Source organism: Girardinichthys multiradiatus, chromosome 12 (genome assembly GCF_021462225.1).
Source record: "Girardinichthys multiradiatus isolate DD_20200921_A chromosome 12, DD_fGirMul_XY1, whole genome shotgun sequence".
NCBI lineage: Eukaryota > Metazoa > Chordata > Actinopteri > Cyprinodontiformes > Goodeidae > Girardinichthys > Girardinichthys multiradiatus.
In genome coordinates, this window is record NC_061805.1 from 23,408,646 (window position 1) to 23,425,801 (window position 17,156).

At 41.0% G+C, this 17,156-nt stretch overlaps 1 protein-coding gene across 3 annotated transcripts in view; it reads left to right on the forward strand.

Annotated features, from left to right (window-relative positions):
* The first annotated feature begins 35 nt into the window (after nucleotides 1-35).
* The window catches only part of rnf122 (ring finger protein 122), a 33,861-nt gene continuing 16,740 nt past the window's right edge, over nucleotides 36-17,156 (forward strand). Inside the window, exons 1-3 of one of the 3 annotated variants that reach the window (XM_047381995.1) lie at nucleotides 36-493; nucleotides 3,584-3,631; nucleotides 12,473-12,629. In XM_047381995.1, coding sequence (XP_047237951.1) covers nucleotides 12,520-12,629 — 110 coding nt within the window. In that variant the 5' untranslated portion in view covers nucleotides 36-493; nucleotides 3,584-3,631; nucleotides 12,473-12,519. The remainder of the gene's footprint in view (nucleotides 494-3,583; nucleotides 3,632-12,472; nucleotides 12,630-17,156) is intronic. The other 2 variants (XM_047381994.1, XM_047381992.1) reach the window with 2 other exon arrangements.

Sequence of the window (17,156 nt, forward strand, 5' to 3'; positions counted from 1 at the left end):
CGGATTGGTCTCCCCGCCCGTCAGTGGCATCCGTCGGGGCGGGAGCAGAAGAGCAGGGCCAGTGCTATAGTTTCCCCTCTCACACAGATGCTGCCGCCGCCGCGGGGTCACTGCCATGCCGTCTATTAATAAAAGACGAGTCACAGCAGCGAGGTTGAAGTGAAGAAATAAGAAAAACACACATCACCGTTTCTGCTTATTTGACTCTGCAGAGATGATCCATCGTGCAAGTAAATTGTGACACAACAAAGCTACGGGATCTGATAAAAAAAAAAAAAAAAAGAAACGCCTGTTTTCCACCTTTTTATCCGCCAGTGAGGACCGCTTTTCAGGTGCTATTGTCTGGCTCACCTTTCACCCAGCTGGTCCGCTGCCTTCTCCTTCCTTTTGAAAGCTTTTATTCGCACAGGCGTCTGCGGCTTGTTGGTAAACACGAACCCGGCGGCGAGGACTCCCTCTGGTGCATTGATGCACCCCTTTCAGTGGTGTAACGGTGAGCATTCATTTATATTAACATCTTTCTCTGTCTACGGCCATTATTGATGGGGAGACCGTTACTTAAATCGAGTGACGTGCTACTGGATCACTAATGGTATTTTATTTTACATATGACCTTATATGACTTAATCACTGTTTATTGTGACCGGCATCACTGGGGATGTTTCCAATTTTGAATGGACAGTGTATAAATCTATAATATAAGTAATGATAATGATAATAATAACAACAATTTAGTGGGATATTTTGTAATTTTGCCCTGGAATCGGTGCTGTAAAGTGTAAGTATTATTTCGTGAGAGACGTTACAGCTGATGGCAGGAAGACAGTTTATTGCTTCGCACAATCCTGATACATTTATCTAAGACTGTTATTTTTACATAAATATCAGTCTACTAAAAACAAATTCAGTTATAAAAATCTTTGTGCAGAAGATATGCCAAAATAGTGTATTTACATATCTTGCATGATTATGGAGAGAGAGATTTCAATAAGAAAAACACACTTGATTAAAACATGGTAAATTAGAGCATTTTTACACTGCTGTGTTATCCAAACCATGTAATAATTGGTTTATTGTCAGGTTATTATTTCAAAAGCTGGGGAACCTTCATTAAAGTTGTATTATGATTTGCATGATACAGAACTCTTTGATAAATGTAATCCTTTACTTTCATCCCCTGTTGTTCCAGCTGGGATCTACACAAAGCCAGTCCTTGTGCTTTCTTTGCAACATCTCAGGGTAATCTTGTTAACGCTGGCTGGCTCGAAGTACGACCTATTGACTTTTACCACTTGGCTTGGGGCATTCATGTCTGAATGGTGGTAAAGTTTGCAGAACTTCTCATTCCAGTTTGAGTCTGCTGGTTCCCTCATCTGCAGGCACAAACAGCTAAAAGGAACCTTTTTGTTGCAGTGAATGTGTCAATGCCTCACTGTCGTGCAGATGATGGATTGGAGGTCTTTCCCCTTTAACATTGCATGTTTGAATGCAGAAGCCTTGTCTGTGAATTGGTGGTTGGTGCTGAGACAAAAGACAATCCCCCCTTTGTGTGGCTCAACTCCCCTGCTATTCATAGCACACTCGCAAACCCTGCTGGAAAAAGGAAGCGGTATCGAGCAGTTAGAGCTCTACTTTAGACTAGTGTGACCACGTATGAGGAGTTATTAGTTTTTCACAGTATAACCATGAGTTTAAACACAACATTTACACAAAAATATTAAACAAAATTTCATTAAGTGAAAAAAATTGTTTGATTCCAATCTCTGGTTGGTGCATTTACAATTATTACAGTTTTGTTAATCTTATTTTAAACAGTTACTTAGTGTTATTTTAATTTTGGTGCAAAGACTAAGACAAAAATATACACGGTCATAAAATGTGTTTTAAAGGTCTTATTACACAGAATATTATTAAAGAGGCACCAACTGGCTGAAATGGGAACTGGCCAATTTTTCCTTGATCAGCTCTGATTGGTGGATGGCAGATTATTTTTTTCTATTTGATTAAAGGATTGGAAATAGGAAAGCCCGCCATATTTGGTCCATAACCGCATCAACTGACTGCATGTACTGTTTGGAGTTTAGTAAAAACCAGGGACATATGCTGTGATGCATAAATGATCAGTAATTCCTTCATTTTCTGTTGAATTCAAAGCTGAAAGCTCTATCAAAAAGCATTTTTCTTTCATGTTTTATAGCCCTGAAAATCAGATTTAGTAGGTCAGAATTCAAATAAATTTGGAAATCAGTATAGGCCTGCAAAGGCTTGATTGGTGCAGTCTAAAATAATTTTCTTAGACTTATGTTATTTCATAAAGAGCAGAATATAGAAAAGGGCTAATATTTATCAATGTACTGATCAAGCTTTTGCAGGCCAGTACCGATTAAAAATATTTTTTAATAGAGTAACAGAAGTATAGGCAGATGATATTCATTTGTTAAGTAGTCACGTATTTAATTGCTCAACCTGTAATCGGCTGCCTGTCCTAGCTTGACAACTATACTTTCAGACCATAGTTACTTTAATAAGAGTAATGAGTGGGTCTGCTTTAGTTTCCATGCCATGACTGTATGTGTTTTCCATAATAAGTCCAGTCACCCAATGTATGAACCTGACTGTTGTGAAGTGCCTTGAGACAACATGTGTTGTGAATTGGCGCTATATAAATAAAACTGAATTGAATTGAATTGAAACATATGAAAGAGAAATGTCCAATGGTGTCTTCAGCCAGCTGACCAGCAGTGTACAACATAAGGTGTAGCAGGGTTAGTTTTGAACCTGTATCTCTTTAATACTTCATATATTTTAATACCTGCAACCTGCCCATGCCTAAGCATGATGGTTACTATCTGTTGCTATTTGATTCACTGTTACTTTATCACACATGCTGTTCTTTTAGTGCATTTGATAGACCAGATCCTGCTTCTTCCTTGAGACCAACACATACTGGCTTGAGTTTTTTCCTCGCATGTAAAATGCTGAATATTTGATGTGAAGGTCTGTCTTCAGTGCAGGCAGCAGCAGAGGCAGATTTTTGTGAAATCGGCATATGTAGGACAAACCCCCACCGGCATTCCGTCTCAGGGAAACATCCTCCATCGAGGTGTTTCACAGCTCTGCCTAATCACAGAGGGACTTCCCAGTCCCCCCTTTTTTTAAAATGACAGCACAGGAATCTGTCTCACACAGATTTTCTTTGTCCTCGAAATGAGAACGTTTCCTCTCGAGAGCCTTCGTCCTTGCCCTGCATCTGCTACTCCCGGCACCATGGCAACGAGCCGCCTCATGAGAGTGTCCTTATATAGGTCAGTGGCCATGCAAGGCTCCACCCAAAGCAAAATATTACACATAGCTGTCTGATTTCCACACATGCAAAGGTAGAAAACAAAAAGAAATGCCTGCCTGCACTGTTAGTCATTACATGATGAAGATGCATGAAGGCTTGTGCTGGTATGACCTACATTTGGTCTGTGAGTCTGCAGCAGCTTCAGAGGTGATTTGTGGTCTCATATGTGCAGTGACATGAATACAAGAGTGGCAAAATCTTTCAGTCATCTTAGTTTGTGTTTCTCTGTGTCTTCAGATGTTCCGTGTGAGGCACAAAGATCGATTGAGCGACGGAAAAAATGAGGTCAACACGTCTGTTTGTTTGCATGTTCACATCCTCATGTGTGTCCAGCTTAGGGTGGGGGCCCTGAGGTCATAACCTCAGGGATATTCCCCGAGCAAGACAATCTAATGCCTTCATTTTATAATGAAACATTATTTTGTTTTGTTTTTTGAAAGCCAGATTAGAGATCTGTGGTAAAAGCAGTGGCCCTATGCAGCTTGAAAAGGATGCAGTTTGAAATCCATCCATCCATCCATCCATCCATCCATCCATCCATCCATCCATCCATCCATCCATCCATCCATCCATCCATCCATCTGCAGACAAACACTCTCTTCATTTGATTCAGAGATTAGAGTTGAAGCCGAAGGTAATTATGGAGAGAAAACATGCAGGAGGATCATTTGGTGAGAGTTGTGATTGATCTGAAAATGTTTGGTAGTGAGTGAAGACATAAAAGTGAAAACCTTTGTAGAGATTGTTCTTACCTCAACACTATAAACTGCCTCATGCATGTAAATAAAGACACATCAAAGCATTTCAGTAAAAAAATTTATTTTAGGGGGTTGCATAATATTTATTTGCCTCAAACACAGTTTACAGGATTGTCCATAAACTGCAAACTGGCCCAACTTTAACTAGCATATATTATGCTAATCCACATACATAGCAAGAGCAAACGTAGTTAAGGCTGATGTTTTATTTACCTGAAGCGTTCAGAAGCAGACTTTATTAACAGGATCCATGTTTTCTCTGAGGAAGTTGGACAGGCCAAAAAATGGGCAACTTGGAACAATTCAACCACACTTAAAGGGAAATGAACATTGTTTTCTGATAATCAATAACACTCATTTTTTCAAATGAGTGTTATTGATTATCAGAAAACAATGTTGCATTTGATAGAACCACAGGACCTCTGGAACTTTGTCCTTTGGACAGAGGAGACCAAAGCAGAGATGTTTGGCCACAAGGCCATGTTCGGAGAAAACCAAATACAGCATATCAGCACTCAACCCTCATACCTACTGTCAAGCACGGTGGTGGATTAGTTCTGATTTAGACTTAATTTGCAGCCATAGGACATAGACGCCTTGCACTCATTAAGTCAACCATGGTTGTCTTCAGCATGTGTTGCTTTATCTTTTGGCGATTAACCTCCCCTTCAAGTGCTGAAATGTTTCCTTTTTTTTGGAGGTTGTGAATATTTTTATGGACTCATCTATCCTTTACCCCCCTTCATAGGCTTTGCCACACGTGTCTGCATCAGCTCTGGCAAACATAATAGGGCACCTGCATAAAAGCATTTAATTATTTCTTAAACAGGAGGCTTATGTAAACTATCTAGAGCGTGTGAGATAGCGATGTATTTTTTTAACTGAGATAGCATGAATTTTGATTTACTGTTAATTATGCTCAGCTTTTATCAGGGTTCCATTCATGATGCTGATTAAAGACCCGACTCCTGCTTTTGATGTCTGTGAACGCCTCTCTCTGAGCGAAGTGATAGGAACCTAAATGTTCACCCATCAATGGGCTTAATGGGCATTCTCTGCTCATTCTGACTGAAGGAGAGCGAGAGGCAGGAATTATTGATCTTCTTACGCTGAGGCTGGAAAAGAGACAGACAGAAATGTCAGTGTGTTAATCTGTTGGCAGGAGTGACTAGAAATACCAGGATTGATGAAAAATGATGCAAGAACACAAAAGTCATGACAGGATAATGAAAGTTGTGATGGTCTTCATTTGCCTGCCTGCTTGTGCATCTTGTTATTAATTCTTACATCCATGTCTTTGTCTGTCCAACCAGTTGTTTAGCCCTTCTCTCCATCTATCAGCCTTCCTGCTCTGCGTTTGTTTCTCTTTTCATCCACCCACACATCCAGTCATTTATTTGTTAGTCCATCCATACATCCACCCTTTTTTCCTTACCTGCAATAGCTTCTCTATTTAAACATTCAGCAACTTGTCATTCATCAATGACCCCATACATCCTGCCAGCCATTTAACCATCCAGCCGTTCATCCGTCATCAATCCAATGACCTCCATCAGTACTTTAAACTCATCCATCCGTTCATCTCGCAATTTGTTCATGCATCTATTCACCCATCTGTGTCTCTGTTTGCTGAATTGTTCCACATAAATCCAAGGTTCAACAATTCTTTGCTGCTGTTTCAAGACAGAAAACCCAATAAGGCACAAAACATCGAAAAACAGCTCTGAAACCTGAAGCTGCAGCCACTGTCTGAGAAGAAAAATATAAACTGGATGATTATATAAAAATAATAATAATACAATGAACATACAGTAAAATATAACATGTTCTTAAATCTTAAAGTGAAGCAGAATCCTGAGATTAAAATTTGAAAAAGTCAGAAATATTGAAAATACGACAAGGAATGCCATCCACCCATCCATCCATCCATCCATCCATCCATCCATCCATCCATCCATCCATCCATCCATCCATCCATCCATCCATCCATCCATCCATCCATCCATCCCTTTCTGTTAAATCGGGTACATTTAACTTGTTTTTGGGTTGTTTAATGTATGCATTCTTAAATCCCATTTCACATAAATGCATCATAAATCATTTATGTGAAATGGGATTTAAGCATGCATATACTTGCACAATACATAGTAAATGTATTGATATTGCAATATCACTGTCTTGCAATATCTGTATTACAAAGATCTGCTTTGAACTAATGTTGATCCATGTAGTTGAGGTGGAAATGATAAATCTGGTATTTTTCCAGTAGCTGGATTAATTACTCACTACACTCACTGGCCACTTTAATAGGTACACCTGTCCAACTGCTCGTTAACACAACTTTCTAATCAGCCAATCACATGGCAGCAACTCAATGCATTTAGGCACTGATCTGCTGCAGTTCAAACTGAGCATCAGAATGGGGAAGAAAGGTGATTTAAGTGACTTTGAACGTGGCATGGTTGTTGGTGCCAGACGGCTGGTCTGATTATTTCAGAAACTGGATCTACTTGGATTTTCACACACTACCATCTTTAGGGTTTACAGAGAATGGTCCGAAAAAGAGAAAATATCCAGTGAGTGCCAGTCCTGTGGGCGCATGCCTTGTTGATGCCAGAGGTCAGAGGAGAATGGCCAGACTGATTCAAGCTGATAGAAAGGCAACGGTAACTGAAATTACCACTCGTTATAACCAATGCATGCAGAAGAGCAGCTCTGAACGCACATGTCGAACCTTGAGGCGGATGGGCTACAGCAGCAGAAGACCACACCGGCTGCCACTCCTGTCAGCTAAAAACAGGAAACTGAGGCTACAATTGGCACAGGCTCACCAAAATTGGACAACAGAAGATTGGAAAAACGTTGCCTGGTCTGATGAGTCTCGATTTCTGCTGTGACATTCGAATGGTAGGGTCAGAATTTGGCATCAACAACATGAAAGCATGGATCCATCCTGCCTTGTATCAACAGTTCAGGATGGTGGTGGTGGTGTAATGGTGTGGGGGATATTTTATTGACACACTTTGGGCCCTTAGTACCAACTGAGCATCGTGTCAACACCACAGCCTACCTGAGTATTGTTGCTGACCATGTCCATCCCTTTATGACCACAGTGTACCCATCTTCTGATGGTTCCTTCCAGCAGGATAACACGACATGTCATAAAGCATGAATCATCTCAGACTGGTTTCTTGAACATGACAATGAGTTCACTGGACTCAAATGGCCTCCACAGTCACAGTCACCACAGTCCAATAGAGCACCTTTGGGATGTGGTGGAACAGGAGATTCGCATCATGAATGTACAGCCGACAAATCTGCAGCATCAGTGTGATGCTATCATGTCAATATGGACCAAACTCTCTGAGGAATGTTTCCAGTACCTTGTTGAATCTATGCCACAAAGGATTAAGTTCTGAAGGCAAAAGGGGGTCCAACCCGGTACTAGCAAGGTGTATCTAATAAAGTGGCCGGTGGGTATATCTGAGGTCTATGTTTGCAATAAACATAATATTGCTTAGTTTAATATTTATTTATCGTAATTCATTTAATTGCAACATTTACCAACAATATTGTGTATTGCAAGTATTTTTAATACTAAATAATAAAACATGTTGTTTCTTCGTCCTGCTCTACTTGATTCCAGGTTTCATACGGTTATATTCCTTTTATTTATTGTTCGCAATATTTTCTACAACAGGCTATTGCAATTTATACCCCCACCTCATGAGGAAACATAACATTCATGTACATACAACCACATGTGTATTTTGTTTTTCTGTAGAGTACACAATGCAAGTTTTGCCGGTGTCCCTGACTCACATTTTTGTTGGTAATTTAAATACTGCTGACGTGTTTAAATAACTGTGTATCTTAGTTTTTCTCGTTACTCAGCGTTCTGAAGTCTAATTTACAGTAATTCATACCCAGATATCATAAATCTGTTTTTCCATCTAAATATATTTCCCTCATTGTTTCTTCCCCCATCCAGTAAAGCTTCCAACTATTTATCTGCATGTCTTCCTTCTTGCACATCCATCCTTCACACAGTCAGCTCAGAGTAGAAGCAGTTTGCAGTTTCTTTCTTTCAGGCAAAAGTCTTTCTTAAACTGAGATCCATAACATTGTAATAACCCTGAAGGGAAATTAAACCGTGTCAGTTTTGACATAAAAAGAACAATTTCTCATTATAAAGAATCGTTATATAAAGGTGTTGCTGTGGACAGGAGTGACCTCAAATGACGGCTCTTAGTAGACAGTTTGCTCTCTTGTTGGTTTAAGGACCAAGAGTCTAGAGTTCTCTTATCAGACAACACAGTGACTGATTTCACTGATTACTACCTTACCTCTCAGTCAAGGTGAGCTAATCAGACATATTAGCTGGTGTGTGTCTTGATGGAAAATCTGCAGAGTTTCTCAGCCTTCTGTTTTCCACCCCATTCTAATCAAAGTAAACTTTTAGTTTTAGTTGCCTCTTATTCATTATCACTCGCTGGGTTAACATGACCCTAATCTCAGCCTCATGCTGATACTGACTTCTGTACTTCTTTGTCTCAGTCCTTTAAAGTTACTGTTGTTTCTCTGCATATGTTTATCCTGCCCCCTTCTTCTCATATGAAAATGCAAGGTTGTTCTCAGTTTAATTGATCTGCTCATTAAATTTTAATGGGCATAAGTACTCACAGCCATTTGATTTGTCACTACATGTGCAGAATGTTTGTGCGCAATACAGCGTTCTGTAAAAAACTTTAAAAAGTATATCAAAAGATACCAAAACAAAACAAAGAGGATGCCTAGCTTTCACTAAACTCTGCTATTTGGGAACATAAATGTTTTTCATGCATGTTTGGCCATGTGGTATCTGTTTGTTCGTGTGACAGTGATAGTGATGCAGCGCAGGATTGTGGGGTGTTTAACTGAAGCAGAGAAGTAGTGATAGTGGTGTGGTCAATGTTTCATGGTGTCGAAAGGGTAGGGAAATGTATATTATATATAACATCTGTAAAGATTGGTTATCGGCCATAACATCGATATCATTATCGGATGACGATACCGGCCCAAATTTTCATATCAGGTGCCTTCTTGTACTCTTTTCAAATGGTCTTGGTTATGAGTTCTACTTTTTGAAATCCCTTGAAACCTTTCTTTGGAATATGGCTGTTTTTTTTAACTCATTTTCAGCTAAGTCCTGAAAATAAGTAATGAGTACAATGTCAGCATATTTTGACAAGTGAACATGTAAAACAACTACCAGAGACGTCTCAGTTCATCATCCAGTGTTTGCCACAATTTCACCTAATATATCTTTGGGAATCACCTATTTTTTGTATTTCAAGTTGTGTTTTTTAACCCACAAAATGCAAACGATAATTGCTTTTTGCTATAATTTTTATGGAAGCCCAATTTTAAAATAGCTTTTCCTATGATGCATTGCCAGCAGTGTTTTCTCGGCTTGTGCGATGTTGGCCCACCGTTAACAGTTTTGTATTTTCTACAAGACTTTCTACAAGGTTTAGAAGTGTTTTTATGGTGAATTTCTGACATTACATTTTGTAGAAATACATTTGCGAGGTCAGACACTGATGAGTAGGCCTGGTTCATAGTACTTGCCCTAATTTATCCTAGGGGTGTTCTGGCTCTGTGAAGGTTATTCAAGTTCTTCCACGCCAAACTTGCTCATCTGTGATTTTATGAACCTTGGTGCACACTGATGATTAGTTGGAGATGTTGGAACAGGAAGGGGCCATCCCCAAACAGACATCCCGCCACAAAATGGGATCATTAAAATTTTCCAAAGTGCATCATGAATTCCTTTCACTGGAACTAAAGAGTTAAGTCTAACTCTTAAAAAAACGACCCAAGGCCATAATCCCCTCCGCACCAAACGTTTGTTGACACATTGTAATCAGGCAGATGGAGTTCTCCTGGCAGCGTCCAAACCCAGACTCATATACTAGATGGCCAGACAGAGAGACATAATTCATCACTCCAGACAACATGCCTCCACTCCTCTGGAGCCCTGTGGCGACGTACTCTACACCACTGCACCCCAAAGTATGCATTGCACTTAGTGATGTAATGCTTGAATGCAGCTTCTTAGAAATGAAACCCCATTCCATGAGGCTCTTAACATACTGCTTTAGAGCTAATTTGAAGGCCATATGAAGTTTGATGGTCTGCAGCTACTGAACCTGAGGAAGTTGGCGACTTCTGTGCACTACAAACCTCAGCATCTTTTGACCCTGCTCTATGATTTCACATTCTTAATCGCTTCTTCTTTATGGACCACAAACATCTGACTCTGTAATATTTATAAATGAAGAAATTTCTAAACTTCTTGCACGGGTGACATCCTATCACTATTATTCAATTCAAAAATACTTTATTCATCCCAAAGGGAAATGAAATGCTGTTTTAGCTCATATTATGCAGGTTTCTTCAAAGAGCCATTGTAGATGCTGATGGCTGTGGGCAGGAAGGATCTCCTGTAGCGGTCTGTTTCACAGCATATCTGAAGAAGCCTCTGACTGAAGACAGTCTGTTGTACAACAGTCTCATGAAGAGGATGCTCAGGGTTCTCCATAATGTTCTTTGTTTTATGAAGAATCTTTCTTTGCACAGTGATCTCCAGAGGTTCCAGTGGAGTCCCCAGAACAGAGCCAGCTTTCTGATGCTGCTTCCCCAGCAGATGATGGTAGAAGAGATCACACTTTCCACAACAGACTTATAGAGGATATGCAGCATCTTGATGCAAACACCAAAGGACCTAAGCTTCCTCAAGAAGTACAGTCTGCTTTTTCCCTTCTTGTAGATGGCTTCACAGTTGCATCTCCACTCTAGTCTATTGTCCAGGTGAACACCGAGGTATTTATACTCCTCCACCACCTCCACTTCTTCTCCCATGATGGAAATAGTGTCTAACCTATTCTTGTTTCTCTTAAAATCTACAATCATCTCCTTTGTTTCATTCATGTTCAAGATGAGATGATTGTTTCTACACCATGCCACAAAGCGGTCCATCGGCTCCCATCGGTGAGAGTACAGTCCCCTGTGGTGCTCCTGTGCTGCTGACTACCTGGTTAGACTCACAACCCTTCAGTCTCACAAACTGTGGTCTGTTTGTCAGGTAGTCTTTGATCCAGGAGATTGTTGAGGCCTCCACCTGAGTCTTCTGGAGTTTCTGACAAAGCAAATCAGGTTGGATTGTGTTAAATGCACTGGAGAAATCAAAGAACATGATCCTCACAGTGCTGCTGGCTTTGTCCAGATGACAGTGGGTTTGTTGAAGCAGGTGTATGATGGCATCTTCAACTCCAACTCTACAGCGATAAGCAAACTGAAGGGGGTCCTGATGGTTTACTGTTTGCTTACTCAGGTGGGCCAACAGGAGTCTCTCTCTAGGACCTTCATGATGTGAGATGTCAGGGCAACAGGTCTATAGTCATTGAGGACTGATGGGTGAGTTTTCTTTGGTACCAGAACAAGACAGGAAGTCTTCCACAACACCGGAACCTTCTTCTGGGCCAGGCTAAGGTTGAAGAGGTCCTGCAGAATCCCACAGAGCTGCTCTGCACAGACCTTCAGGACTCTAGGGCTGACATGATCTGGACCTGCAGCCTTATTCTGGTTCAGTCTCTCCAGTTGTTTCTTCACCGGACTTCTTGAGACACACAGGTGGAAGGAGGAGGCAAAGGGAGCATCAGCATCTTCTGATTTGGTTGAAGACAAACATGTAGAATGAGATGGGTCCATGGCTGACGTGGAAGATAAGACATTTGAGGTGTGACAGGAAAGCTGTGGGTCAAAGGCAGGTGGGATGTCTTTTTTGCTGTGGGCAGGAGAAAAGGATGCTGAGCCTGTTTCTGAACTGAAACTACTGAAGAGAATGTGTTCAGTTCAATGGCTCTGTCCAGACATCCATCGGTACGATCTTCGTTCTGTTTGAAGCCTGTGATCTTCATCCCTGACCACACATCTCTGATATTGTTTTGCTAGAGCTTGCTCTCCAGCTTCTCCTTGTACACCTCCTTGTTGTCTCATATATGGACTTTAAGTTGCTTATGTATGCTCCTCAATCAGCCAATTGGTTCCTGAACATTAATCAGTTTGAATCCAGAACTTTTAGGTGATGTCATATTTCGACAGTGAAGCCACCAGAACCAGTTCTACACACTGTATTTTTCCACTTCTGTGCCCCTGACCTTGGTAGCAGACCAATGTTTTTCAGGGTGGAACAAAGTAACATTGTGGGTGAACATATGCGCTTATTCATTGCATTCAAATATATTTTCAGGCATGTTCTTCTTCACCATACAGTTTTAACTTATTTGTAAATATTTCTGTAACTACTCTCTCTGTCTTTGCTTAGGGTGCTTCTGTGGTCTGGGACTGGTTTACTCGAACAAGTCGTGCACCATGCCGCCCATCACCTTCCAGGACCTGCCCCTTAACATCTACATGATCATCTTTGGGACAGGCATCTTCGTTTTCATCTTGAGCCTCATCTTCTGCTGCTATTTCATCAGGTAAGGTCAGAAACGAAGGAGAATTACGGGATTTGACTGGTCAAATACTCAGAAAGCAATAGCTAAATTCTGACTAGACCATGAGGAGCTGCAGATCCCTGTTAAATTTACAGGGTTAATGTTAACATTATTTATTTCAAATTCAAACAAAATTATTTACTTACATGTTTATTTTAACAGGATTATTACACTGATTAAAAAAATAGGTAAAATGGAGGTAAATGTAATGCAATCTGGAAGGAAACTAGTTCCAGGCTACAAAAGATTTGAGACACGTGGGACAACTCTAAAGTTAATGCTACAGAAGGTCTCCTTCCAATCTGACTGATCCTGAGCTATTTTGCAAAGAAGAATGGGCAAAAAAGAAATGCATTGATGTTTTGAATTGTGACAAATGTGAAAAAGTTCATGGTGTATGCAAACCTTTGAACTGTACAAACAACGTGACTATTGCTATGTTGGTGATTTAGTTTGGACCAGCTTTTGTTTTTTTCAAACATGATGACATCATTTCCTATCCTAATACACTAATTAGAAGGTGCCACAGTTGGTGGCACTACTACCTTGCAGCGAGAAGGTCCTGGGGTCTTTCTTCTCATGGGTTCTCTCCAGGGGCCCCATGTACGAAGTGCACTTACACACAAAAACCCTGCGGCACAATGTTTTACGTACAACTTGGCATGTACAAAAATGAATGATGCGTAAAAGTGTGCGGAAGCCATGCAAAATCTTTCAGTCGTGTATTTAACATCCCTGAGCTGTGCCATGCCAGCCGTATGGGACGGCCTCATCTGTATGTTGCTCAGATATAGAACGTCCCCCTAAACTGTGGCTCTCATTGGCAGTGAGGAGCCGATTTCTGAATATAATCAGACCTACGGGCTACACTCATACTGCTATAAGGGCCCCATCTGGAAGTCAACATGCTTTAGTGAATAGAAGGCATTTTCATTCAATATATGTGGAACCTGTTTGTGATGCCCAGATTTGCCTCATTAATGCAGTGAGACAATGTCCTCCTCCACCCATGATTCCTTTATACTATAAAAAATTATTATAATTATTCTAATTACGATAGTTGTTTGGAACAAACCGCTGTGTGCGATGCCTGGCTTCTAGGTAATTTTCTATTTAGTTTTTTTGTGACATCATGAATGGTTTTAAAGATTTAAAGTTCACAGTGTGTGTGGTGACAGCCTTTCTAATAGAAATATAGGAGACATATTCACATCACATTTTAATGATCATCATTGAGCTATGATTGAGCTCCATGCAGCAGCTAGACAGCACTGTTTGGATTTGATGCAGACATTGTAGAACTAAACGGGTTCGAGCCGACAAACATTTTATTTTCAGCCAAGTTTGAGTCGCTGATGTCATGTTAATAGTTGTTGGTTTGTTGACATTCTCTACAAACATCCCTCGTGGTGTGAAGACAAAGTCTCTCTTAGCAATTTTCCACCAAAAGGAACTGGTCCGGTTCTTTGACTGTCACAGCATCGTTGCCATGGTTATTTGGACACGTAGTGGGTGCCTGCCAGCTATTTATACTACCTTGCATATGTATTTAGGGGTGGGGACTGGGCAGTCCAAGCGCCACATGCAGCTACACAGAATTCACCTTAAATTGGGATGTTGTCATGTTGAGTTAGGAGGTAGGGCCCAAATACAGAGTAGAGTGGTAATGAAAAGGTTTGATAGAAAAAATTAACTTACAGATGACCAGATACAGGCAGGCAAAAGACAACATAAACAGGTCGGTAGCAGGTGCATGAAAATCCAGGCAACAGACATGAAAGATTTTAGGAACGGACCAGAGCAAAGACACAGAGAAGGTAACGAGGTGTTAACGGAAGGAACCAGTGGAGAACAATGCAAACCAGAGAGCTTATAAACTGAGGGAAGTGAAGTGGGAACCCATGAGCTGGGAGACAAGGTAATCAGAAGTGAATATGGCACAGGTGTGGACTAGGGTTGCAGGGAAACAGAGGGAGTGACCAATTGACACAAATGAGCAACGAGAGCATGGAGGTGACCAGAATAAGAACATAAACAAGAACCAGAAATGAACAGAAAAGCACCTGGCTGAGCAAAAGGTAAACAAACACAAACCTAATAGACAGATCCTGACAGATGTATGAAGGCTACGTGTGCGGTGACATGTCTTCGCACGGTTTCTACATCTGAATATTTTTTGTGACGCAAGTTTCAGAATTTCTCCCTATCGCAAACTTTTAGTATGAATGTTGCCATCTCTTTAGTACATTAGGCCGTGGTAGTTGAGCTTCCTCCCACAGTTCAACAACTTACTGTTAGATAATTGGTTAATCTAAAAATTCTTGTAGGTATAAGTGTGGCAGACATGGCTGTCTGTTCTATGGATCTTTGTGTCACCCTGTTTTGGACTGAAGACCTGTCCAGGGTGTACCCACCTCTGGCTGGAGACAGGTACCAGTACCCCCATGTGATCCTAGAAACTGGGTGGATGATTAAAAATCTCACCTAATTACAATAAATAAAATGCCAGAGTTATTACATTTCATTTAATGTGGGTGATAAATGTGACAAATTTCATGACAATCCAGCCAGAAGTTTGAGTCATTTTTTAGAAAACAACAGGAGTCGACTTCTTTGTGATTGAAGAGTCAGGAGATCAACACCCTGACAGATCTGTCCCCTTTTTGGGTCTACTAACATAGAGACATTGTGTGTGTGTGTGTGTGTGTGTATGTGTGTGTGTGTGTGTGTGTGTGTGTGTGTGTGTGTGTGTGTGTTTTGGCGAGAAATACAGTGAGGGAGGGGAAGAAAACAAAGGAGAACATGGTGACCTCTCCTGCTGTTCACTGTGAACTCCCCCAATGAGCCCGGACACGTATGTGTCCAAAGGACGGGATATGAGGCAACAGGAAGCCGCTGGTCACAATGTGTGAGGACAGCGATGAGCTCAGAATAACTGTAGCCTGAATAGCTCACTGTAGGAGAGCACAAAACCATCACAAAGGCGGCGCACAAGCTCACCAGGAAACACCAAAACCTGGAAGAGTGATTTCCTTGGATGCCTCCTAATTTAGCAAATTGCCAAGTGTTTGGTGTTGCAGAGGGATATTTTTGAATGACAGATTATGAAATCCTTTTTAAAAGGATCAAAAAGTCTCTGTTTTAGAAACGTGTCAGCTGGAATGACATAGGACGAATATTTTGTCCAGTTGAATGATATGAGGCAGGTATTCTGTATTCATGCTTTTTCCTGTAACAGTTAAATTATATTAACCAGGAGATGAGGTTCTTGAAATTCACTAAGTATCCACCTAAAAGAAATACATTTGGTCGAGCCATTAAACCAACGACAAAAATGGACTAGTTTTTGTTATTTTATTATAAAGATGTAACTGAAACCTCCAGTGCTACAAATAATATCCATCAGTGGGAAACCATTGGTTTATGTTCTGACAGAAAACAATATACCAACAATATACACTCACCAGCTACTTTATTAGGTACACCTGTCCAACTGCTTGTTAATGCAAATTTCTAATCAGCCAATCACATGGCAGCAGCTCAATGCATTCAGGCATGTAGAAATGGTCAAGACGATCTTCTGCAGTTCAAACCAAGCATCAGAATGGGGAAGAAAGGTGATTTAAGTGACTTTGAACATGGCATGGTTGTTGGTGCCAGGTGGGCTGGTCTGAGTATTTCAGAAACTGCTGATCTACTGGGATTTTCACGCACTATCATCTCTAGGGTTTACAAAGAATGGTCCAAAGAAGAGAACATATCCAGTGAGCAGCCGTTCTGTGGGCGTAAATGCCTTATTGATGCCAGAGGTCAGAGGAGAATGGCCTGACTGGTTTGAGCTGATAGAAAGGCAACAGTAACTAAAATAACAACTCGTTACAACCAAGGCATGCAGAAGAGCAGTTCTGAACGCACAACAGGTCAAACCTTGAGGCGGATGGGCTACAGCAGCAGAAGACCACACCGGGTCCCTCTCCTGTCAGCTAAAAACAGGACACTGAGGCTACAATTGGCACAGGCTCACCAAAATTGGACAATAGAAGATTGGAAAAACGTTGCCTGGTCTGATGAGTCTCAATTTCTGCTGCGACATTCAGATGGTATGGTCAGAATTTGGTGTCAACAAAATCAAAGCATGGATCCATCCTGGCTTTGTTCAGGCTGGTGGTGGTGGTGAAATGGTGTGGGGGATATTTTATTGGCACATTTGGGCCTCTTAGTACCAATTGAGCATCGTGTCAACGCCACAGCCTACCTGAGTATTGTTGCTGACCATGTCCATCCCTTTATGACCACAGTGTACCCATCTTCTGATGGTTCCTTCCAGCAGGATAACACGCCATGTCATAAAGCACAAATAATCTCAGACTGGTTTCTTGAACATGACAATGAGTTAACTGGACTCAAATGGCCTCAAATGTCACCAGATCTCAATCTAATAGAGCACCTTTGGGATGTGGTGGAACGGGAGATTCGCATCATGGATGTTCAGCTGACAAATCTGCAGCA